This window comes from Miniopterus natalensis, chromosome 6, assembly GCF_054644295.1.
Source record: "Miniopterus natalensis isolate mMinNat1 chromosome 6, mMinNat1.hap1, whole genome shotgun sequence".
In the NCBI taxonomy this organism is placed as follows: Eukaryota; Metazoa; Chordata; class Mammalia; order Chiroptera; family Miniopteridae; genus Miniopterus; species Miniopterus natalensis.
Window position 1 is genome coordinate 74,736,676 of NC_142086.1, and position 24,759 is coordinate 74,761,434.

The window sequence follows — 24,759 nt, forward strand, 5'->3', positions numbered from 1 at the left end:
GGAAGCTGTCAAAGAGGTTTAGGAATAAAAAGATCTCCAACCAAAAGTTGGGAAACATTTCAGAGTTGCCTCATTATGCTAAATCCTAATGAAACCATCATCTTCAGTGACTTGGTACTGACTGATGAGACATCTTAATTTGTTTGTTTTTTTTAATACAAAATTTGATTCTGGGAACTTTTATACCAATCCGTTTAGCTTTGGCTCTCAGCGTAAAGCTACGGGTTTTGAGTGTTCCAGGCAGCCAGTTCTGTTGCCCTTATTCTCTGGACTTGACCTTCCAGCTAGAACCATCCAGAGAAGCATGACATCAACGCTAACATTGAGGCGCTGATACACCACCCTGGGCCGCACCGGTTCCTAGTTCTCTACAGAATGAAATACATTTTGTTTATATTATCACTTTAATTAAAAAAAAAATAGTCAAAAGGAATGATAAAGCCATTTTCTTTAAGGTTAAAAATACATTTCAGCTTAGATTTAGACAGTATGACTTAAACACGTGGCCACTGACCCTAAACCACAGCTACAAATTAAAGAGCTTTACAGTCCAGCAGGGCTTTCCATGTATATTATTTAACTCCAGCCTCACAATAACCCTGTGTTGTATATATATCATGATGCACCTGACTTGCAGGTCAAACAGGCTCGGAGTGGATATGCAACAATTTACCGCATTTATACAACAAAGAAGGACTGCACCTTGGCTTTGAATTCAGACCCCTTGGCTTCCAAAGCAGGGATCGCCTAGTTTTGCTGTGATCAGGGCAGGCAGCAGGAAGGAAACCCTGGAGGACCGTGAATGCCCCACTGTCCAGCAGGGGGCACAGCCCCTCCACGGTCCACGCTGCAAAGCAGCCAGCCCAGAGTTACTTACAGGTCCGGTCCGGAGGCTGCTTCCCGCTGCTGTGTCCCAGGGCGGTTATCCAGCGGGCCCGCTCACTCCTAAACACAGAGGGCACAGCCAGTTGAGAGATTCAAGGTGTTTAGACAATGAAGTATGTCCTAGAATGCAAAGCCATTCCTCCAAAACGGGGGAGAAATACATAGAGAGGTATGGGCTGGCCTTCAAAACAAGGGTAAGAATTTTAAAATGATAAACTGGGGCACTTGAAATAGGCCGAAAACTACTCATTGTCAAAAGATTCTGAATGAATTTGGCTAGCTATTGATTAAGAGGAATTTCTCATGTGACGGTGTAACATTTAATAGTTGATTCCCTTTACACATTGCAATCATAAAAAAGATGTTCTGTGCACTCCTAATCTGATGTTTAACATTTCAAAAAAGTAAATTTCCTTAAAAGAGAAAAAATGCCAGTAAATCAGTCTCTCTCCACGCCCTCTTCTTCCCCTCGCCCCACTCAGACCATTTTGGAAAAGATGAAAATCTTGACATACTTAAAGCTGCTTTGTTCCCCCATACAACTAATATTGCCAAATATGAGCTTTATTGAAATAGAAATTTTTTGGCCTTTTTTAGACTGTTCTCAAATGCTTCAAATGGCTTAATGAGTACAGCCAAAAATAATTCAAGGAACAAAACGACCAAGGCTTTTTTACAATATCAAGCTATAATTACATGAAACAAAATAATTATTTAACTAAAAGATCAAAAGTTTCAGATAAGCAAGCACTACTCCATAATACAGTTTATGACTTGGAAAAGTCAAATATTGGGATGGCAATTAAATGAACCACACACACATCCGCACTTTGGAATCTCTTAAGAAGCGTGCATTGAGTCCATACTGTGCGGCAGACACAGCACCTGACATGCATTATCTCCTGTACCCTCCCTAACGCCTGGAGAAGGGCGAGAACACTGCGCGTTAAGTTCTGGCATCTACAGTTCCAGCCAAGGGCAGCTCCTACTAGGGCCATCTACCTTCTTCCCTTCTTCATGCCCAGTACTTGAAAAACATTTTTTTTCTCCCATAATAGTTTACACCTAAAAAGATGCTTCTCACAGTCACCCCATCGTCACCCCCACGTGCATGCACCTCCACCCAGACAGAGCAGACGTCGTCCAGCCTGGATTGCGGCTGTTCCATACCTTCCCTACTGGCTCTTCTCACTCGCAAATACGGCCGCACTGCCCTCTGTTTTACTGAGCTAGGCCTACTCATAATCACTACTTAAAATGTTTTAATTGAAAAACATACATAAAATAAAATGCTGCACTGATCTTACACGTAAACAACTCCATGAGTGTTTTCTTAGGTTCACCCACGTACACGTTTCGAGGTCAGGGGACATGCCTCAGGAGGTTCCTTTTCTCCCTTCCAATCAACAACCTCCCGTAAGTAGCCACTCTTCTGATTTCCACCATCGTAGATTATAGTTTTGCTGATCCTGTTCTTTATGGAAATGAAATCCTATGTTGCGTCCACTTTCGTATCTGATTTCTTTTGTTGAACACATCCACCCCATATTGAAAACACAAGCCTCACCTCCTCCAGGTGGCCTCAGCTGATTCATGAACTCATACTCCATTCCCATCCCAGTCCGACGATCTTATTCCCACACACCCCTCTGCACCCCCCGGTCAACTGTGGTCAACTGTAAGCCTCAGGCATCGTATCCATAAAGCTCACTCCCTGGCACATAACAGGGACTCAGCGAACAGCTTTTGACCTATGAACTCATCACTCATCTCGCACTGATCCTCAACATTTACTGACTTGCCTGCTTCTCTCACCCGGCCATACACTCCAGAAGGGTAGGAACTGGGTCTTGTTCTAAACAGTTTTACAGAGCACTTACATGCCAGATACAGTGCTTTTTTTGTATTTTGCAAGTACCATCTAATCTAATCTTTACAACAATCTTGGAAGAAAATAGTACCGTGATTGTTTCCATGCTCCCAGAGGCTAAAGCTGAGGTTTGGAGTGTGCAGTGCCTGCTCCCAGTAAAACAGCCAGGCCAGGTGGTCTGGGACCCGCGAGGCGGGGCTCCCTAGTGGATGCTTACGGGTCACTGACAGGAGGCAGCAAGCAGGGAGACAGCAGCTGGCTGAGAGACAGACTTCTTCAGAAGAAGAGGCCGGCCATGGTAGAGCGGCCTGTCAAGCAGTAATATGCACAATTTAAACAGCAACTCATGGTGCTGTCCTGCTTTTAAAACTTTGTTGCTCCCTCACAGGACAAAGAGCTTTAGGATGATTTTATAGGAACAACTAAAGCATAATTTCCTTTAAAATAACCCCAAACACTTAAATCTATGATACCACTTCTTTGTTGGGTAAGATCTAATTTTTTTACTCAAACTCAACTGGAATTTGCAAAGTACAAAGGCAACTGAAAACAAAATATCTTACGGAGGGAAGGGCTGTTCACCAAGAGAAACCTAAGACAGCCCATGTGCGTTCTCTATATGCCACATCCACAAGTCAGGCTCCTCTGTGGCTCACCGCGGCCCCGCTCCACGGCCCCTACTGCCGTCTGCAGCCTGCATGTAAGGCTTCCCTGGCACGGCACGGCCCTGGCACAGAGTGGCCGGTTTCAGTGGCGGCCTCCCCCTGCAGCTAGTTTCCTTCCAGAAATCCAGATGAAATCTCTCCCTTCCATGGCATGCTGCCTGGATGCTAATGGCATCTCTCAGACACGGCGGCCCCTCGCAGGGACTCCAGAGGACAGAACAAGACACTCCTTGTTGCCCTTTCTGAAAGGGGCCCCTTCTTGAAATGGCTTCAAATGAGTAGAGGCTGTCAGAACCCCACGACTTCCCCCGGGGCCTCCAAGAGCCTGCCAAGGAGCTGCCTCCCGTCAGCCAGCAGAGAGCACAGCATCTCTCAAGCAGGGAGGAGACACTCGATAAAAGATGGAATTCTAAGAACAAGAAAAACCAGGCCCGGACATACCCATTATTAAATTTAGATATCAAGTGCGAGGCTCACTCAGACAGCTATTCTCTCTGGGGACAATATGAAACAATCAACATGAAGTCACAGCGTGCCCCACGCCCAGTTCACAGACGTTTCCCTTTGTCCAAACAAAGCAAGAGAAGCAGGGCCGCCCTAATTCAACCTGGGCACATCGACTTCCAAGGCTCTCCCGATCTCGCCTTTCTGCCACATTCACTGAGCGCCCGCATGTGCGAGGCTGAGGCTGCCCAGGGAGTAAAGCAGGCTCTCTTGCTCTCACAGCCCTCAGCAAGAAGGAGCAGACAGAGCAGAAAACAAACACACGAAATCCAGCGCAGCGGGCATGGGCTGGGGCACAGCGCTCTGCACACATGTGACAGGGGCAGGAAAAAGACCGAATTGAGAAGAGATGCCTTTAACATAAATATCGGTAAATGCCATCCTTTCAAAACCCCCAAGTTCCCTACGCAAGGCCTGAAATGATGCAACGACAGCTCCCTACGCAGGAGTCAGCTGTGGTGGCACCTTATCCTGCCTCTCAGATCATTCATTAAAAACAGTCCATTTGAACCTGATTGCACAAAGGTTGAAAACACAGCAAAACGGGACTTTTCCTTCAATTCCAGACTTCTGTTAGAAAAGACAGACACATACTGAAAAAGAGAGTCGGCTTTGAAACGAAGAAGCAGGGCTGTGGATGGGGTGAACTGAATGGATGTCCACCAAGGACTTCACCTCTGACTGGTTCTTCCTGATCTTTCCACAGAAGCAAAGAGACCCTGGCTGCTCCCTAACCTTCCTTGTATCCTTTTACCATGGCGTCTGACCAGATACCCTGGTGTTCCTCCTCACAGTCTACACATTTACCTGGGGTTCCTCTTGAAATTCCTATACCCATGGCCTTTGATAAAAAGTCCTCCAAGACTTCGTAATGAGGGTAGTGTAGACATTGTTTTTGCTCATTCAGACACTCAATTCAACTAGTTGAACTCAATAAACTTATGCAAAAGAAAATCCACAGTGTAAAAAAAAATGTCATTGTGATGCTGTGTGACAAAGCCCATGAAGCTGGGCTCCAGCTCAACTTGCCTAATTTAAAAAATCTAACCTGAGCAAAGTAATTACCCTAACCCACTAAAATTTCTAACATTTAGGCTTTGTGACATGCAATAAAGTTAAATTAATTATATCTTGTCATATCTAATAGCTCATGAGACCCAGTCTGGTCCAGAATCCTGGAGTTCACCTACGGTGGGTCCATTGTTTCCTGAATAAGGAAACACCTGTACTATCACCTGCCCTCCTGTTTCACTGGGATCAGTAATGAGGGATCACAAAAGATCAAGAATTTTGAGGACACTGTACAAGTAAAAGATCATTCTTGGACATGGATTCCAGAGTCAATGAGGAGAATATACTACAACCTATAATAAATATATTTTTTCCATGTAAATTGTCATCTCTATACTGTGGATTTTTCTTAAAGGATCCAGAAGAGCCTGTCAGCGATTCACAATTTTATGCCATCCTACTGACTTCCCACTGTTAATTAAATCATTAACAGAAGCAGGAAGGGGACTCCCTGCAAACAATGCGCCTTTCTCGGCAGGCCCAGAAGTTGGCTGTCTGAACGGCCGACAGGACCAGCCACGTTCACTAGGCTCCTGGTTCTTCTTGTGAGAGAAATGTTGAGAAGGATCGCTGATTACAGTGTAAGGTGATTATACACTAAAGCTGAACACAGTGGGTGAAGGAAGTTTGCGTTCGCCACTGAGTATGTCCTGGCGTCCCATCACTGCGCACACTGGACCCAGATGCCATCCAAATTCCACTGTGGACACAGGATGCCAAGGACGCCACTTGCCTCAGCCCCTGGTCTGTGCCAGCAGCAGCTGTCTGGGCTTCATTTGAATGAAGGCAGACAAAAGGGGCTCTCCGGCTCCCACATTCCGCTTGAAAGGCCCAGAGGGAAAAGAAAGGACAGTAGTAAAACATTCTTCCTTTGTCCTTTCATGAAGGGTAAGCTTTTGTGTTTTCCACAGGCTACTGTCTCATTAACAGCACAATGACTTCAGATCTTTCACAGGCAAACAGATATAACAGAATACAGGGCTTAGATGTGCATCCAAAAAACCATTTCACCATCTCCATTAGCAAATGTTGAAAAACAGGTGAATGTAGAGAAAATTCGCTCCAGCGGCACAAAAAGGACATGAACAGGGACTGAGATAGAGGCTGTATTTTCCTACATGCGGCTACCATTCTGCCTTGCTTTGCATAAAGAAAAGCTAGTTATATTAATTGTGGGTCAATTCCATAAGCATTTATTGGGAACTTACTATGTAGAAAGTGAGACATGGACAAAGCCAGGGCTGAGTGCGGGACTTAGTCGTAAAGCCACGCAGAATCGATTGGAGAGAAAGTTAGGAGGCCATCGCGGCGGTTCAGGAGGTAAGTGCCGTATGGAGTGTCCTAGGAGGAGGGAGTGGAATGGAAACGGGGAAGGATGCAGCTGACTTTAGTACAGGGGGAGCTGGTCGGTGATGGATCTGTTCAGATTGGGAGCATCAGAAATGACACCACGTCTCCAGACTGGGTAACTCGAAACAGTGTCCATGGCACCGTTCACAGGCCCACGCGTGTTGGGGAAAGGTGGGTAGTGGTGATGCCTGGCCTCAGACAGGCTGCATTTCTGAAGGGAAAGTGAAGAGGGTGGTTTACATGTGGACGTAAAGCTTAAGAGAGCACAAAGGACAGGCTGGGAAAGAATATCCAAAAGGGAGTTAGCCTGAGAGGTCTGACAGTCAGCAGCATTAAGTGGCATTAGAGGTGAAGAAAGGAGACTGGACTGCTGGGTGTGGCGACTAGGAAGCCCTGCAGGGAGCAGGGAAGCCACACAGGAGCTGGTTAACGATGAACTCCATGTAAGGTGCCGAAAATCCAAAGCATCGGCCCCTCTTTCACTCACTGCCACACCAACTTATCATGTGTCGGTCCTGTTGTCTCTGTCTCCTAAATATAACAGTTCCATCTCCCTTCATACATGGTGTGGTCTAAGGCACCACCAGGAGACCTCTCAATCCCTCCAGCATGGCCGAGTTGCTATCCTCATGGGAGCTCCTGCCTCCACGAGAGCCTTCCAGGGAACCCCTACTATGGCTTACATGGCTCCAGATTAGTGTGTCTCAAAATATCTGTGGTGAAGAGATGGTCCTCACCACCCAACCCATTGTGAACCAAGTGTTTTTAGAAATCCAATAAAAATGAATTACTGTTAAAATAATTACACGCTTTGACGCTGCAGGAATGTCAAATTACTATAAGTTTCTAACCGCTTCCCCCACGTCAGGCTAGTAATGGTTTGGAGACTAAGAGCCCACAGAATGCACTGGGATAGCCCTGCTCTGAAATGCTCTGGCCTCTAATGGCCTCTTGACCACCCACCCTCTTCCTGGTTTATTCCTTTTTTAAAATTTTATTATTTTAGAAAGAGAGGAAAGGAGAGGAAAAGAGATAAGTGACATCGATGCGAGAAAAACATGATCGATTGGCTGCCCCTGAATGCCCCCTACTGGGGATCAAGCCTGCAACCCAGGCATGGGCCCTGACCAGTAATCGAACCCACAACTTTTTGGTATATGGCACAACACTCCAACTAACTGAGCCACCCGGCCAGGGCCAATTTGCTAGACTTAAACAGCCTACTGTTTTTAAAAGGAAGTGTATGCGGCTATAATATACTTTCTTTCAACACCAATGCTAGTTTACATCTGTGTGCTCAAGAGTATTTGCGTAGTTATTTACTTTTGAACTGTAACCGAGTTGGTGGGGGGGGAGGGGGGAGTCACTCCCTCTGTACCCAAGGAGACATCTGCCCCATGCCCTTTCTGGAATGTTCTCTTCCTATTAATTAAAGAACTACAAATATGAGTCACGCCCATGAGTTTACGGGTGGCATAACCAGATATTCTGAGAATGTTTCGGACCGAGGAAGTGAACTCCCATTCAGCCGTGGTATGAGCAAAAGCCAGGTGCGGGGAACAACACTGCCCTGCTGGGTGTCCCAGGAAAGGGCCTGGACACGTCGGTTTGCTCCCTGCTCTCTTCCCATAACCTCAGAAACAGAGGTAGAGATTAATAAATTATAAACAAAACAGCCAGGAAGAGCTCGCTGATATGCTGGCAAGGCCTGAATAAAAACAAACCCTTCCTATAAACACAGAGAAAAGGAAAACGCAAAGCAAAACCGACACACTTTCGCCATGACCAACCACAAGCAATGAAAGGAAATCGCGCTTCTGAGAATCCTCCAGAACACGTGGACAGGACTAACCTCCAAGGTGGTTAAGACGTTTTTATTCTTCAAGCCTTAGAAAGCCCGAAGCTCGGGCATCGTGAAGGCCCTTCTCAGCAGAGGCACGCCTGGAGGAAGCCGCGCTCTGTCCTCACAGGCCAAGGGGCTTAACCGCTTTTTGAGCTGCAGAAATGCCTCCCTCAGCCCTGGGCTTGGATGTGCCTCGGGCTGGTCACCTGCCCACATCAGCAATCACCACACCCACGCAAAGTGTCCTCCCCAGAGGGGCCAAAAGGAGAGGGGGCAGGCTCGGAAAGGCGCCAGGGATTTTCAGCAGTTTCCATGCAAGAATTCCGGCACCTTCAGGAAAGGGCACTTCTTTGTCTTCTTAACAAACACATATGATGAAGCTCCTTTTCTTTCTTTTTTAATATTCTGACAAATTATCGAATGTATTTTTTATTGAATTTATTGGGGTGACATTAGTTAATAAAGTTATACAGGTTTCAGGTGTCCAATTCTGTAACACATCATCTGGACACTGTATTGTGTGTTCATCACCCCAAGTCTAGTCTCGTCCGTCACCATTTAGCCCCCTTTTACTCTCTTCTACCTCCCGTCGCTCCCCCTTCTCTCCGCTGTCAAGTTCACTTGGAACACTCTATTTTGGCTGTTTCAAACCTCAAATATCTTAACCTAAACCTGTCCCTCTTGGTTTTCTCCAGCCTTTGAAGTCAGTTCTGATGCCAAGAGATATAAAATCTTTTCATGTTTTATATGAATGCTTTCTAATGTTAACCTTTTTTTTACCTATGTCTCTAATGACCCAGGCACACAGTTAAAATACTCTTAAAAAAGTGGACATATTCTTTGGCTTTACTTTCGCTAAGATTTTGCCACAGTCTTAGGATGGCTATTCACCAGCTGCTGACCCATTTCCATCACAGCACGTGGGAACCCTGGCGGAGGCGGGTGGAGGTGGTGCGGGGTAGGAAGGCCACAGGACAAAGAGCTGGGGGACTTCTCCTCCGCTGACCCACCCTCTGACCCAACATAACGCCTGCCTGTAGTAACTGTTCCAAGAGCTGGTTTCCAGTTCCCAAACAAGTTGGTCCACTGTCTCTACAGGGACCAAATCACGAGGGTGGCCTTGAAAAGAAGCCCCTTCCCTTCATCCCAGGTGAGGATGGACTAGGCACCGACCGCCGAGAGACCCCCAGGCACAAACAGGATGACTGCTAAGCCTCTGCATGAAGTCTGGACAGGAAAGGGGATTTGTCACTGTGATTCCCCCAACTGAGTATCTCTTTTGAGAGAATCACTAGGCTTCTTGCTATCTGGTTGAAGGGAGGTGATTCAGAAATTACTTCAGTTTCATTATCTAAGAAAACTTATGGCCTAGACTCAAACTACCATTAAGTCATATTCCTAGGGCTCATGGGTCATTTATTTTTTATCAGTGATTAAAATAAAAAAATTTGTAAACCACTCTCAAATTATAAAATCACACCACCTGAAATAAAGCAGTCCCCCCCTTATCTGTGGTTTCACTTTCTGTGGTTTCAGATACATGTGGTCAATTAAGGTCTGAAAATATTAAATAGAAAATTCCAGAAATAAACGATTCATAAATTTTAAGTTGCATGGTATCCTCAGTAGCTTGAAGAAATCTCACGCTGTTCTGCTGTGTCCCGCCTTGGATGTGAATTGTCCCTTTGTCCAGTATATTCATGCCGCATATGCTCCGTGCCAGCTACTCACTTAGCAGCTGTATCATAAGAAGGTCAATAGTAACCTAACGCTGTGTCACAATGCCTACGTCATTCATCTCATCATGTAGGCATTATCTCATTTCACATCATCACAAGGAAAAGGGTGAATACAGTACAATAAGATATTTTGAGAGAGACCGCATTCACATAACTTTTATTGCAATATATTATTAAAGTTGGTCTATTTTATTGTTAGTTATTGTTGTTAAGCTTTTACTGTGTCTAACTTATAAATTAAATTTTATCATCAGTATGTATAGGAAAAAACATGGTATATATAGGATTCAGTACTATCCGCAGTTTCAAGCATCCACTGGGGCTCTTGGAATATATCCCCTGTAGATAAGGGGGGGCTACTGTACAATGCATCCATCAGGATTCATGAAGATAAAAATAATATCCATGTCTCAAGACACTGAGATGATCCTAATGAAAAGATGAGCATCTGTCCAAAGCAGCTAGACTCAGTGCTTGGTACATAATAGGTACTCAACAGAAAAATTAATAGTAGCTACTGTTTGTTATTTCCAGGGAGTCCAAGGACAATTAGGCAGGAAAGGCTGATACCAGATATTCCGAAACCCTCTCCCGCCCATACTCACTGTGTTTCAGCCCCTAGCAGCATTTCCACTTTCTCATTCGCATGGTTACTCAGGACTGTCAGAGTGAAGAGGTGACTGGCAGAGTTCTGTCTTGAATAGAGCATCGTGGAACTGTTCTTTCCCGGAGATGAATTAAGCTCTTCACTGTCACAAGACTCCACTAGTAGCTGATCTCTTAAGGAATAATCATTGACGTTGTAACTTTCTTCACTGTAAGGAAAAGGGGAAAGAACATGTCAATAATTCAGTGGGTAAGACTGTCGCCTGTAGTCCTGATGACAAACACGACTCTGATCAGCACTGCCTGCTCCTCCACTTCCAATCAACCTCGACAAGTCTTCAATCCACGAGTTCCCACAACGCACTGACTCTACCACCTTCCTTCCCCCCTTCAACCCTTCATGCCTTCTCGTTCATGCCTGGATTTCTCCGTACCTACTTACCATCACTGCCCGCATACCTCCGCATCTCCTTGAGAAACGCAACCCTTTTTAGATACAGCTTCCCCCTACTGTGAATACGCACCTTTGCCGTTGAATGTGTGAGAGCTCAATAGGTAACTGTGAATAAGTGGATGACTATGCAATAAATTCAAGTGTAGTCTAGGAACAGTATCAAATTGCTACCTTATTTAATAACAAACACAAATGTATGAACTCAGGGGCATTAAGGGAAAAGAGAAATCCTTATGCCTAGTCAACTATACTTGGAGTTTCAGAACAAGCCATTTGCTCAAGATTTCTTAGAAATTCTCTCATTCGGTGCTGGACACCTGCCTGTAAACTATTCCCGTGTAACTCTCCTTGACAAGCTATGATCTTTCCAAAATTCAGTTGGATAGACTGCCCCCTAAAAAACCAGCAAACACAGTTATTATATATAAAAGCAAAATACTGCCTCTGATCAAGCCCTTTCTTACCAGGGTAAGAGTCCATATTAATCAAAAGTTCACAGGGCACCTTCATCCCCAAAGCTCTTCTGAAAATGCCTACAGACCACCACAGCGGTGCTCAGGATATACAACAGTATTTCTCTTATCAAAATGAGGCTTATCAAAGTTCACACAATTTTCACAAAAGGAGGAAAGAAGATGATACACTTTATAAACACATAAGGTTATATATTTAAAAGACCATGTTTACCAGAAACAAAGCAGTCAGTTTTTGGAGGAACGAAATAAGTTCATAATATTTGTCCAGATATATCAGACATGGATTTAACAGCCCAGGACTCGAGATCAAACAAACAAGCAAAAGCAAAGCCTCAACAACAACGAGATAAAACAGGATGAAGGAAGGTTTCCTTACTCTAGTCCTCTCTCTGCACCTCCTAGTTACTCTTGGTCCAACTCACAAGTTAAAAAAGACTACCCCTTAGTCAAAGACACTCATTTCCAGTTAAAATAATCTGCTGCAGACAGAAAAATCCAAGTGCCCTAATGTTGTGTGCATGGGTGTTTAGGTAGTGCCCTAAACAATGACACTGAATGGGTATTCTTTGCATTTCCAAAGAAATAGAGGGTAAAGAAATGTACATGCTATAAAGTAGTCATTCAAGATGATTCACATTCCAAGAAGTCTTTAGCATAAAGTGGTTTCACCTATTAGGTGAAGCAAAGACCAAGAGTTCACAGGAAACTAATATAAACTAATATGAATAAACTACCTAAATCTTTTTTTACCTCTTAATTTTTAGAGTTTCTCTTTTCCCCAGTTGTTTGCCTGAATACAAATAATACCAGCTATTGTGTTTCATCAGTGCTTTGAATCTTTGTGTTTGGGGGTAATTAGAGACAGAAGAAGGAGATAAATTATAATAGAATGTTTTTCATTGTCCTTTCAGCGATCACAACTCCAAGGCCATGAAGAGCTAGGGTGACTGTTGGCCCAGTTTCTGCCTGTCGTTCTTGCAAATACCCAGGTTGGATGATTAGCTACACGCTCTATTCATAGCTGGGAGAGTTCGCCTCCAGGATCCGTTCCTACACACCTGAGCATCTGTGGCATTCAAGGTGCCTAAAAAGGGATCTTTCCCACTGTTTTGACTTCTGAGTCCAAAACAGGAAGCAGGAAATATTTGCCTTTTTTTTTAATGAATTCAAGAGCAATCATCCAATATCATTATTTTATCCAGACCTGTAAACTTCTTCACCACATAATAAATAACGTTTACAACTTCCTCACTACTCTTTCAATAAATTTAATATTTAAAAAAACCTTGCTATTATTTAACAGTAGTAAATTACTTATCCTTGTCAGCTATTATTTAAACCCAATAAAACAAATACTGAGAAGCAGCTCACTCTTGGGGCCTGTTCACTGCCCGGGCTCTCACACACACTGTCTCCTACAGGTTCTAAATAACCGCCTTTTCCGCTCTCCAGATCTGCTCAATGCTGAAATTCCTCCTCCTGATGGCAGGCAGCACCCGCTATCTCTCTCACGCTGATCGAAGATGAAATATGTGTTAAAATATGTGCTTGAGCACAAGGAGGCGGGCGCAGCTGTAGCCAGATGCAGCCGGGCCGACCCTGTTTCCCGTGCAGCAGGCAGAGGGCAGGCCCAGCCGGCTGGCCAGAGCCCCCTCCCCGGGGAAGCCCATGCTGATTGCACTTCCCCACGTTTGTCTCCGGCGCTCAGCAAACATATGGTTTACATAGCCTCTGAGACAATCTGGATCGTGTAATTAGGAAGTTAAATTGCTCAGAAAAAGGCAAATGGCAAAGCCACCTTTCCTCGCACGCAGTTTACGCGCGGACTTCCTCTGATTGTCCCTGTGCGCCGCCCGGCGGGCTGGGGCTCCGGGCAGGCCGCGCTCCCATCCGGGGGCCATCGCGTCTGTACAAGTCCTGCTCGGCCTGTGAACAATGAGGGGTTTCCCGCTCAAACCCCCTCAAGTCCAGGAGCCTTTGTTGAGAACCCTTTTTTGTTTTTCCTTGTTTTTCCACAAGATAAAGAGCTATCCGTGGAGAACAGGCCGTGGTGGTGAATACAACCCCCGATTTCGCTCCCTTCAGGGCCTTCTTTAGTGAAGCAGCTGAGTTCCTGGTCCTACACACCACCTAACAGCGCGGGTTGAAAACCGGTAAGGCCTGGCGGCGAGCAGCGGCTTCCTTCACGCGAGTACTAGGCAGCCTGTTGACCTTCTGTCCCATAACCTTCCATAAAGGTGAAAATGATCCATAATGGCAGGTATTTGTCACTCAGGACAACACTGGAAAACGCCTTACAACATACATTTTAAAACACCAAAGCTACATCTATACATTGTACATATACACAGCAGGGAGTGCAGGACGCGGAGACCCCCAGCACGGAGCTGCCCTGGGAAGAGGGGAGCGGGAGACGGAAAAGTGGGGAAGCGGCTTGAGGTCCACCTGCAACATTGCACCGGGGGTTTTCCATTTAAAAAGCAGAGAGCTGATAAATAGGGGAAAAAGTCAGTGTCTGTTAAATATGAATGACAGGTATGTCAGTGTTTGATAATTTTCTGAATGTTGAAAGTATTTCACAGTTCAAGGTACAAATAAATTTAAAAATAACGAATGCATAGGTGTGAAGACTAGCATCATTCCAGGTGTCTGTGGACGTAGCTGAAGTGACTACTGGACACTGGAATTATTTTTTTGCCCTACAAACAACTGATTATTTGCAGATGAAATTCAGTAAAGTGGCTGGGTTAAACAGAAAAAAAGGTCTATATATAAATGACACTCAGAAAATATGATAGAAGTAATCTTATTTATAATAGCCACAAAACACATAAAATATTTAGGACTAAACTTAAGCAGTTTCTGCTATAGAAAGACAACCTTCAAAAACTATACTTCAGAAGAAGGCCTGAAAAAATAAGTCTGATATTATAGAGGTATCAATTCGTCCTAAATTAATATGTAATTTTAACACAATCTAAACAAAAATACGAACAGGTTTTCTTTTTCTTTGAGGGGGGTGCATCGAGGATGGGAAATAATCAAACTGATTCTAAAATACACAGGAAAATAAACATGCAAGAACAGTCGAAAAGGTTGGGAATGAACTAGCCTTATGACATAGTAAAAACATATTGTAAAGCTACAGTCATTCAAAGACTGGGACAGGGCATGAGCTGACAGGTGGATTAGCAAAACAGAACAGTATGCTCACAAACTGACCCCAAACACATCTGGGAATTTAGTACATGATATAGGTGGCATTTCAAATCTGTGGGGAATTGATGGCTTCGTCAACAAATAATACTGGGACATCTGGGGAAATGTCTGAAGAATATAAAAATTTGGATCCTAATCTCACTCCATAAATCAAGATGCTTCCTTGGACCCAAGCTCTGGGTCCGTAAGAGTCATGAAGAAGAGGTGGTGACAGAACATATCCTGCCTGCCCTGTGACCAGAGAGGTACTTTTAAACATGCAAAAACCTCAGGGAGAGTTCCCACCTTAACCCTTATTAGAAAACACCTAAGTACATAATAAGGACGCCCAAGAACGGGAAACAGGCTCGTTGACGGAGATAGAGCCAGGAGTATGCAAGGAAAGATGGGAGTGGGGAGATGAGGGGAAGGACTTTCCCACAGTCCTCCGCTATCAGCCCCACTGTGACTTGTCTCACATTCCACCTTGTTCTGTAACTTTCTTTTGTAGCCAAAATGTGACAGGTGAAGAGCCAATCAGCACCCCCAATACTTCCTTTTATAAAAGAGTAAAATTTGAAAGAAAAGATGCTATTAAGACTTATCCAAACAAAACACAATTTTCCACCAGGCTAGTGATGTTGATTTTTTACCTATTCAGTAGCTTCCTTCCCCAGGCTCTCTATAATAAACATTCACAAAGCTTCCCTGTCTTGAAAAAAACCTTCACTTGAATCTGCTGGTGTCAAGACAAATGTGTCTCATCTAGCAGCTGCATGCATCTTCGTTGCCTCAGGCCCTGTGCCCACATGCCAGGGGCTGTGTGAAATTGCTTCCCAAGGTCGTTGTGGCCCAACAGACACCAAATCCAATGACCTGGGTTTCACCACTGTTCTTGACATGGACACTATCTGATGATGTTCAGCACCTGCGACCTCCTGAAATTCTGTCTTCCTCTTCTAATGTCTCTGTGACATTTCCAAGTCATCCTTCTTTGGGGTCATTCTCCAAGGTCCTCTCCTAGACCCTCTGGCTTTTCTCTCTGGGATTTATAATGGCTCTGCCCTTCTCCCAGTGTGCTGATTCAGGGGAGCACAAGGGGTTTTATAAGATCAAAGGACAGTCTTCCTACTTTCCTTCAAGACACGTATGAGAAGTCTTCCTCTGCAGATTTCAACTTGTTTCTCTTCTCCGTCTGAAAATGTGATTTCTAAAGGCCCATATTTGATCTTGTGCTTAACTGGAATAAAAATACTATAGCTCAACATTTCTGGGATGGAGAATATCGGGCTATACTAAAACTTATTTTGAGTTAAGTGATCAAAACACTTTTTCACATGACTAGAATTAATTTCAATTTTAAAGGTTGGTGTTAGAATTGCACAAACAAATTTTTAGTAAAATAATATATGATTTTAAAGCAATAAGTACAGTATAAACAGTTAAGAGTATAGACCTGATTTAGAATGTCTTTAAAAATCCGAATTCTGTCACTCACTCACTTTGGGATTTGAGCAAGTTACTATCCTCTCTGTTTTCTGATCTGTAAAATGGGGTAACAATACCAATCTCTTTGGGTTGTTGTGAGGATTTATTATCTTATTGCATGTAAAGCTCTTATACTCATGCCTGGCTCACAGCCAGTAAATGTTGGCTATTAAAGTAGAAAAAAAGCATAATCAGAGCTAAATACGTCTAAATTACTAATCTGGCAAGTGCTCCAACCAGCAAAACAAGGCATGAAATTTACCCAGAATCTGATTCCAAACAGCCCTACTTGCTCAGCTCCTCAAAACAATTCTGAAGACTAACAAACATGCCACGTGCTTCCTAGTTCATTGTCAAGAATATAACAAACAGTGGAGCTGAGGGTCACACTCGTTGGTAAGATAAGGATCTGTTGTGATTCACTGTCACCAAAAAGGATGGCCAGTGACCCACAATAGAACCACAAAGTGCCCATTCCTGTCACCACAGATCTCCAGACTCCACAGCCTGGGACCTTCCCGGCTGCCCCCAGGATGCCCTGACCCCACTGTCCTTGACAAGAGGAGGCGGGCAGGTCTGAGAGGCTGCTGGCACCTTACCAAAGCTTTGCCGAGAGTATCGGGAACTAAAGAAGCTCTGAAGAGCAAGCAAGCAGCTTCTTAAATTGGTAACAGTTATTCCAAATTACCAGAGCAATCCTCACATTGCACTTTAGGTTTACTTCTACTGATCCCCTTGAATGAAAGGGAAACATATGCTGAATTCACTTTTTCAGCCACAAAGTTAGTGTGTCTCCTAATGAGTTGTGAGGGATGTTGCAGGAAAATCACTGCTACCACAGTATACGGGATTCAACTTATGAAAAAGAGTAGATTAATGGTTGTCCCTCACTCACTTGTCACGTAACAGGGCTTCTTGATGGGGAGGGAGAGGCATAGAGCTAAATGCATTTGTGCCGAAGGCCATATTTCAGAGGCCATAAATCCAGGTCTGACCCCAGAGTGCACCACAACCTTCAGATGTATAGCAATGGCTAAAGGTTTCAAACCACTGTTTAAACAAGAAAATATTCTAAAAGCAGGGAGCAATAATTTATCATCTTTAGAGTGAGAAACACAATACTAGGAATAATGACACTCAGCATGTACCGGTCACTTGGTAGAAACTATTCACTGTGTTAAGAGCTTTGTGTATATTATCTCATTTAAATCTCACATAAATTCCACAAAAAAAGATGAACTGTTGTACCCACTTTACAGATGAGGATATTGAGGCTCTGAGGGATTAAGGGCAACTCAGCCAAGGTCACATGGCCAGTATTCGAGCCCAGTTCTATCCAATTCCAGACACTGATGTGCTTCTCAGTCACAGCAGCTTTCAACATTGAATGGCAACGTGAACTCTTCTTATAGACTAGAGGACACAATACTACTCATCACACAGAGGACTCAAGGGTCTGTGGGGAGAGCAGAGAAAAAGAGGGGGAGGAAAAAGGAAATGGGGCTCTCACTTCTCCCCCACTCCATCTCACCATCTTAAATTTAGAACCTGGTATCACGGTGGTCAGAAATAACTAAGTTTTATGTTGTAGGAATAAAAGCACTTTGAGTCTGTCTTATTGCCTTTCCTTTATCTAAGATACTCTTAAAGTTAATTCCCAGAGGAAGGAGTTTATTCTGTGGAGGAAGAGAGACAGTGTCAGGTGACTCCAGCTTTCTAAAACTCCAAGTGGGGCTGAACCAGGCCATGACCCTTTCCAGGGAGTGTGCACAGCTTCAAGCCACTGGGCATTCAAACCACTTGGGAAAATGCAAGTTGTAACTTAAACCCCTGAAGTCATGATAATGATCGGGTCGTATTCTAGTGCAGAAAATCCTTTGTTTAAACCCTGAGGATTTATAATGTGCCACAAAGTTCAAGTTATGTCAATAAACAGAATATTTATGGAACAGGAACCAGGAAGTGGAAACCTACTGTCTTCAATGTCTTAGGAAGGAACCATTATGAAAAGGAAACTCTTTTCCTTGCATTCTGATGCTAGACTCACTAAAGACAGAGGAAAGCTTACAAACGCAATTCGGTCCTGGTTCTGGTTTTCTCCTATAACTTGTACCCCTATAAAAACACTCACTTAACAAAAACTTGCTTTGGAAAAGGTGTCTATCAAAACAAACAAAAAAGGTGTGAGTTTCTGGGATATTTTTCCCACTGAGATTACAGGATGGGGAACAGTGAAAATATACTACAAAAATGAAGTCAAGAAGTAATGAACATAAAGAAACTGTTTAGATAGAAGGCTCCAAAGAATCCTGGCTTTGCTGATTAATACTCATATAACTACAGGGAATATAAAACAAAATCACGGCTAGATCATTTATGGGTAGAGCGCTCAGGACAAGAAAACAAATCTGAACACGATTACTGTTATAGATGTTTACTGTTATAGATAACGAGACCAGACTAGAGCTCAGTGTTCTTTTGGTATTGGGCCCAACATGCAGACCACACCCATCTATCTGCTCCAGATGTGCTGAAGGGCACACCTAGGCTGGTGGGAGCAAAAAGGCACAACTAAGGAGATACTCGCATGTACCCCAGATGGAAGACTAAGACCAGCCAAAAGGAAGTGGGTTCTAAATCTCCAATCACTTCTGTCTCCTTTGAAATTCATACTCCCTACCCTCATTTATCCTAAAGGCAGAGTGTCCCTTCTTTTAAAGCGCTTCCCATTTTCCAAACTACTCAAATGTAATCGGTGTTCTGTAGAAGAGAGGATTTCCTGGTTGTGGCTGGAACTATTACCCAGTCAGCTGCCAGCCTCCCCTGCTTCTAGGCCATCAAGCCCCGGTGTGCCAGCCCCAGGGGAAGCATCGTGGCTGATTCTCCTGTTCCCTTTATCATATGCTGGCTTCCCCAGCCTCCCTTATAACAAGTCCTATGACCCAAGACTAACCCATGAGATTCAAGAAGTGTTCTGGGGATTGTCTGGAAAAGGTTTTCCTCTGCTATTAAAAAGAAAAGCCACTTGAGGAAAGAGCCCTTGGTCCAGCCTCTACTTTTCACCCTAGCCTCCTTTCTATGACTCTAAATGAAATCAGGATGCCTGCAGGAGGCCTCTGCAACTGTGAGGCTATATGCACGGGGGGGGAACAAGTGAACAGAGCACACAGAACAGCTGAAGAATGGAAAGGCGCTGGGTTACTGGGGACCACTGGGCCCAGACTGACCACTCTCAGTCTTCATGTCTGAAAGAGAGGTAAATGCCTTTAGTGTTTGAGCCACTGTTATTCGGGAATTCTGTTACATATAGCCAAAAGCTTTCTAAGTGGTCCAATACTGAATTTGCCAAAGAGGAATAAAGTACAGAGGGTTTCCCAAACTCACCCGACTTCCTATTGTGTGCATGTGTGTCTGTGTGCGACAGTTCAACATTTTTATTGCTTAATCCTTTTGTATGAGTATACTTTTACTTGCAGCTCAAAACATTATTTGGCACAGTAGTACAAAATAAAAGCAAGCCAAAGCACAGTTTTGCAAATATAGTCCTAATAAACTGGTTGTATTCTTTAGGTAAAACTCCAAGGGAGATAAGAAGCCACAAGATAAACCAAGTTCCAGATTTTTTGCCAAAATTAATTAAAAATTTAACTTAAAAATGAATATATAATGGAGCAGAATACAAAAATCATGTCTTTTAAAAACAAAAGAGAATTCAAAGAAATTTTAGCTTTTGGGGATGACATGGGGGGAGGCCGCTGAGTAATGCATTCACTCAAATTGTTTATATTTAATCATTTACATGATTGGTTTGCTATAGTAGGCAGTTAGACAGGTATGAGCAAAGTAGAAATGATAGGCCAGGTACTGAAGGTCACCAAGGAGCAAAGCCCTGGGTATATAACAATGGGCAAACTGGGGTAGGTCCTTGCCCCCAGGGTGACCTTTTCTCCCCTAGCATTTCGCTGGTCATGCGGTTTAGATTCCCTTAGAGAAGAAACAAAGGGGCCAGAGAACAGCCTCATAGGACTCCCATACAAGCCCTTGCATGACCACTCCCTTAAGCATTAAGCCCCTAGAGCAATGAGGTTTGAGCAAAAGCTTGAATCTGTTGACCACAAAAACCAAAAAAAAAAAAAGCCCTGCCTTTGGAAAGCAGATAAAAGCCCTTCAGAGAAGGACCTACTGCATTGTCTGTCTGTCTGTCTGTCTGTCTGTCTCTCTCTCTCTTCTCTCTCTCTATCTCTGTCTCTGGAGCATGCCTACTCCTTTCCCCCCTCCTTCTCCCAGGATGTTATTTTTGCCTTTCTTTTTCCTAAGCTCCAAGGGCCCTTCTATTTCCTCTGTAACTTGTTTTCTGAGTCCACGCAGCCCAGCTGGCTCACTTCTCCTATCTCTGTGACTTTCTAAATAAACTTGTGCTTGTATTTGAGTCTTGGCTCTGAATTCTTTTCTTAGCCAAACTCAAGGACCGAGGTCTAACATCTGGTGTTCACCGTTAACAGTTGACATTCAGCAGATATTTACAAATGAACATTATAGGACAGGCACGGGGTTATGCACTGAGGATTCAAAGGTCAACAAGACAGACGTGAACACACGGTAACAAATGTTATGGCAGAGAAAATGCAGGGTTTATGGGACCATAAAGCAGCAGCAATAAATACACTCTGGAGGACTGGATAAGAACTACCACTGGGTGTGACAATTAATCTGAGACCTAAACAATGAAAAGGACTTTGCCTAGAAAAGGTATGGGATGCAGTGGGGTTGTGGAGAGGGAGAGTATTTAGGCAGCGAAAGAAACATGTGCCAGGTCCTGGTGCCTCTTAGAAAGCTGCTTCGGTGAGGTTCTATGCTAAGTGCAAGGTAAGACCATGGAAGGGCAGTTTGCAAGGGATGAACTGAGTAGATCTGTGTTTTGAAAAGCACACTCTGGCTGTGCAATGTAAATGGATGAAGGCCAGCCAGCGTGACTCAGTGGTTGAGTGTCAACCTATGAAAAAGATCACTTCCATTCCCGATCAGGGCACATGCCCAGGTTGCAGGCTCAATCCCCAGCAGGGGGTGTGCAGGAGGCAGCCAATCAATGACTCTCTCTCATCATTGATGTTTCTATCTCTCCCTCTCCCTTCTTCTCCAAAATGAATAAAAACATTAAAAAAAAAAAATGGATAGAAGGATGGTGGCATAAATTGTTAGGTGTGTCTTATGGCAAATTCAAGGTGGCTGGTCAAGGGCAGTGGTAATGGGAGAGAAGTAATTTCATGGGCTGCTCAGAAGACTGGAGATGGCTGACTGGGGAAGTGCAGCGAGGAACAGGGAGTCAAAGTAGTCTTTCAGGGTTATTGTGGAGCAACCAGTTAGACAGGCTGCCCTTTTTACTAAGGAGGGAATAGAACCTGGAGAAGGCGCATGTTTGAAGGAGATATGAATGAAGATAACCTACAAGACCACCAAACAGAGGTGTTCAAGTCACATGACCATCATGACACTCCAAACTTATGAAAAATGGCGTCAATGTTAGAAAATTAAAGGCATGCTCAAGAACTACCTTAAAACATTATAGCATTCTATTAATTATTTATTTAAGCGAGGTAGTAATGAAGGGCTGGGAGCATGTAGTGGGCTGAACTTTGACCTCCAAAAAATATGCTGAAGTCTTAACCCCTGTTACCTGTACACTGGACCATATTTGGAAATAAGATCTTTGCACATGTAATCAAGTTAGGAAGAGATGAGTCTGGGGTAGAGTGGCCCCTATATCCAGTAACTGGTGTGCTTATATGGAGAGGAGGATTTCGAGACAGAGACACAGGGGAGAAGGAGCCACAGGAAGACAGAGGCAGAGGTTGGAGTTAGGCTGCTACAAGCCAAGGAACCCAGGAGAGCCCAGGAGCTGGAAGAGGCCAGGCAGGATTCTCTCCTAGAGCTTTTGGAGCAAGTATGGCCCTGCCAATATCTCAGACTCCTGCCTCCAGGACTGTGAGACGATAAATTCCTATTATTTTAAGCCACCCAATTTGTGGTACTTTGCTACAGCAGCTATAAGAAACTAATACAGAGACAAAAATTGTTTTTAGCTACAGAAGAAACTGGGAGGGGAGATCTAAGCCAGATATAAGGCAGCTCTATGAGGATTATAAGACCGTTAACTACCTTATAGCATAAGCCATTGGAAGTTTGAACCTATTTAGGTCTTGGATTCAGTTTTCACACTGCAAAAGTGGGACAATAGCAGTAAATTCCTAAGGCTGTACATAGCATATAGTCTGTACATCATAATGGATAATTATAAATAAATTATTACAAGGCACAGATTACATAGTATAATAAGTCATTACCCATTAATCTATGAGTATATGGCAATTGGTTATTGCTATGTCAGGTCTGATAGATTTTCACACCTTCACTACACTGAAGGCAATGCTGGGGGACAGTCTGCCATCACTCCAGGACAGTGGTTCTTGACTGGAGCAATCAGGACCCTCAGGGGCATATGACAATGTCTGGAGATATTCTGGGTGGTCACACCGGGAGGAAAGTGCTACTAGCACACAGTGGGTAGAGAGCAGGAAGCTGCTGAAAAACCCCACAGAGCACAGGGCAGCCCCAATAGAGGGTTGTCAGGTCTCAGTAGTGCTGTGTTGAGAACTCTGTTCTAAAAGTCCCCAGGTAACCTGCAATGAAAGCTACAACTACCAAAGATTTCACTTTCTCATCCAAAACAGTTGAACTGATCCTGTATCCTTTTGAAATGTGGTGGAAGAGACTATTAATACAATGACTCATAAATGGCTCAGAGCAAATGGAAACTTTAAACTTTTTCTTTTTTTAAAATATATCTTTATTGATTTCAGAGAGAGGAAAGGAGAGGGAAAGAGAGAGAGAGAGAGAGAGAGAGAGAGAGAGAGAGAGAGAGAGAGAGATCAATGATGAGAGAGTCATTGACTGAGCCCGCAACCCGGGCATGTGCCCTGACCGTGAATCGAACCCCGATCGCCTGGATCCTAGGTCGACGCTCAACTGCTGAGCTACGCCCGGCCAGGGGGAAACTTTAAACTTTTGATATTCTAAAAAAAATAAATAAAAACTCCTGTCCTAGAAGACAGCCCGTGGTCCCTGGCTGCTGAGCACTAGCAGCAGCACAGGCTCTGCACGGCGGAGGCAGCCACACTCCCCAGCCATCTGCAGAGCACGCTCAGCACGAACCAGCTGCCAGGCTGGAAGGAGCAGGAAGAGCCACTCGCCTCCCCAGCTGTCTCTGCCAGTAGCCGGGGAGCCTCCCTGAGGCTGGAAACCACTGGAGACCCAGCAGCTAGGCTCCTCGACGGAAGCCTGGAATCACAATTAGGCAGTGGGTGGCTAATCAGTGCCGCAGAGCTGGCACAGGGAGCTACCCTTATCTGCACCTTGTGGCCAAGCCTAAGCTATTGCCCGGTTCAAAGCTGCTGTATCTCCTTCGCGGCCGCTCTGGCATGCGAAGCATTTGCAGTTGCCTCCTTGAAGCTGCAGAGTAAATACGGCTGTGCATACTGTACATTTTTAACCAGGCCCGTTTATCAAGCCTCTGTTCTGCTTGTCACTCTCACCACCAATTCAGGCCATAAACAACTTCAGCCTCCAATGCCGTTCTCTGAGTCAAGAGCACCTTAGAAATATGATGAGCTCATTGTAAAGGCAAGAAATTTCCAGCTTTGGTAAAGGCAAAGTTAGGCACTCAGGCTGCCCTCTCCATCGGAGCTGTATATTCTGCTTTTCCTTTTACTATAATACAAGTTCAAACATTCCTGAGCAATAAATGTAGGATAGCTGGGAAGGCCAACATTAAATGTAATGGCAAAAATCTCCTGAGGAGGGAAAAGTAAACTACTAAGTAGCATAGCATATACCTTAATTCTAACTTTCAAAAGCCTATGTTCACTGGGAAGTTCTATGCAAATTCAAGAATAAAAGTTGTACTATACTGGTTTAAATACCCTTAATGGTTTTGTCAAGTCACTGAAGACATCATAATCAAAACTATATTATATTTTAAATTGGTTTGATATACTTTATCATTAAAATAAAAAGTTTAGGTAAAGCTTTTGGTCCCTTGAGACAGAACAAATATTTCAACAGCTGGAAGATGTTAAAAGTCAAGAGTTCTGGCATTTGAAGAGTCACATATATAATTGCTCTTCTCTAAAAACAAAACATCTCCACGAAAGCCAAAAAAACATGCTATCTCATAGGAAACCAACAAAACATAAAAACACACAAAGTATAATGTCTCTCCGATCTTTTATTTATAAAATTTACTTAGCTACTAGAACTATTTAAGCTGCCCCAAAGTAAGATAAATCATTTCTTCTTAAAGTCATGGAAACACTACTTTCCTAAGCATGAACGACAATCGTCAGCCTCTTTACATATTTATCATAGTTGTATTACAGCTTTTCAGGGTAGACCATCCAAAGTTCTCATTTCAGCTAGACTGCCAGTAGCTGAAATTCATAACACAGTCTGGCTAAAAGGAGCAAAAAGCAAAGCTTGACCTGTTTCTTTTTTTCGAATTTATAATTTTTTTTTATTGAATTTATTGGGGTGACATTGGTTAATAAATTGTATAGG

At 43.8% G+C, this 24,759-nt stretch overlaps 1 protein-coding gene across 2 annotated transcripts in view; it reads right to left on the reverse strand.

Annotated features, from left to right (window-relative positions):
- ARHGEF26 (Rho guanine nucleotide exchange factor 26) overlaps nt 1-24,759 on the reverse strand; it is a 101,031-nt gene that overhangs the window by 3,512 nt on the left and 72,760 nt on the right. The window contains exons 11-14 of one of the 2 annotated variants that reach the window (XM_087818369.1): nt 10,533-10,742; nt 6,519-6,556; nt 6,390-6,477; nt 878-945 (exon numbers count right to left, since the gene is read on the reverse strand). In XM_087818369.1, coding sequence (XP_087674495.1) covers nt 878-945; nt 6,390-6,477; nt 6,519-6,556; nt 10,533-10,742 — 404 coding nt within the window. The remainder of the gene's footprint in view (nt 1-877; nt 946-6,389; nt 6,478-6,518; nt 6,557-10,532; nt 10,743-24,759) is intronic. The other variant, XM_016222614.2, reaches the window with a different exon arrangement.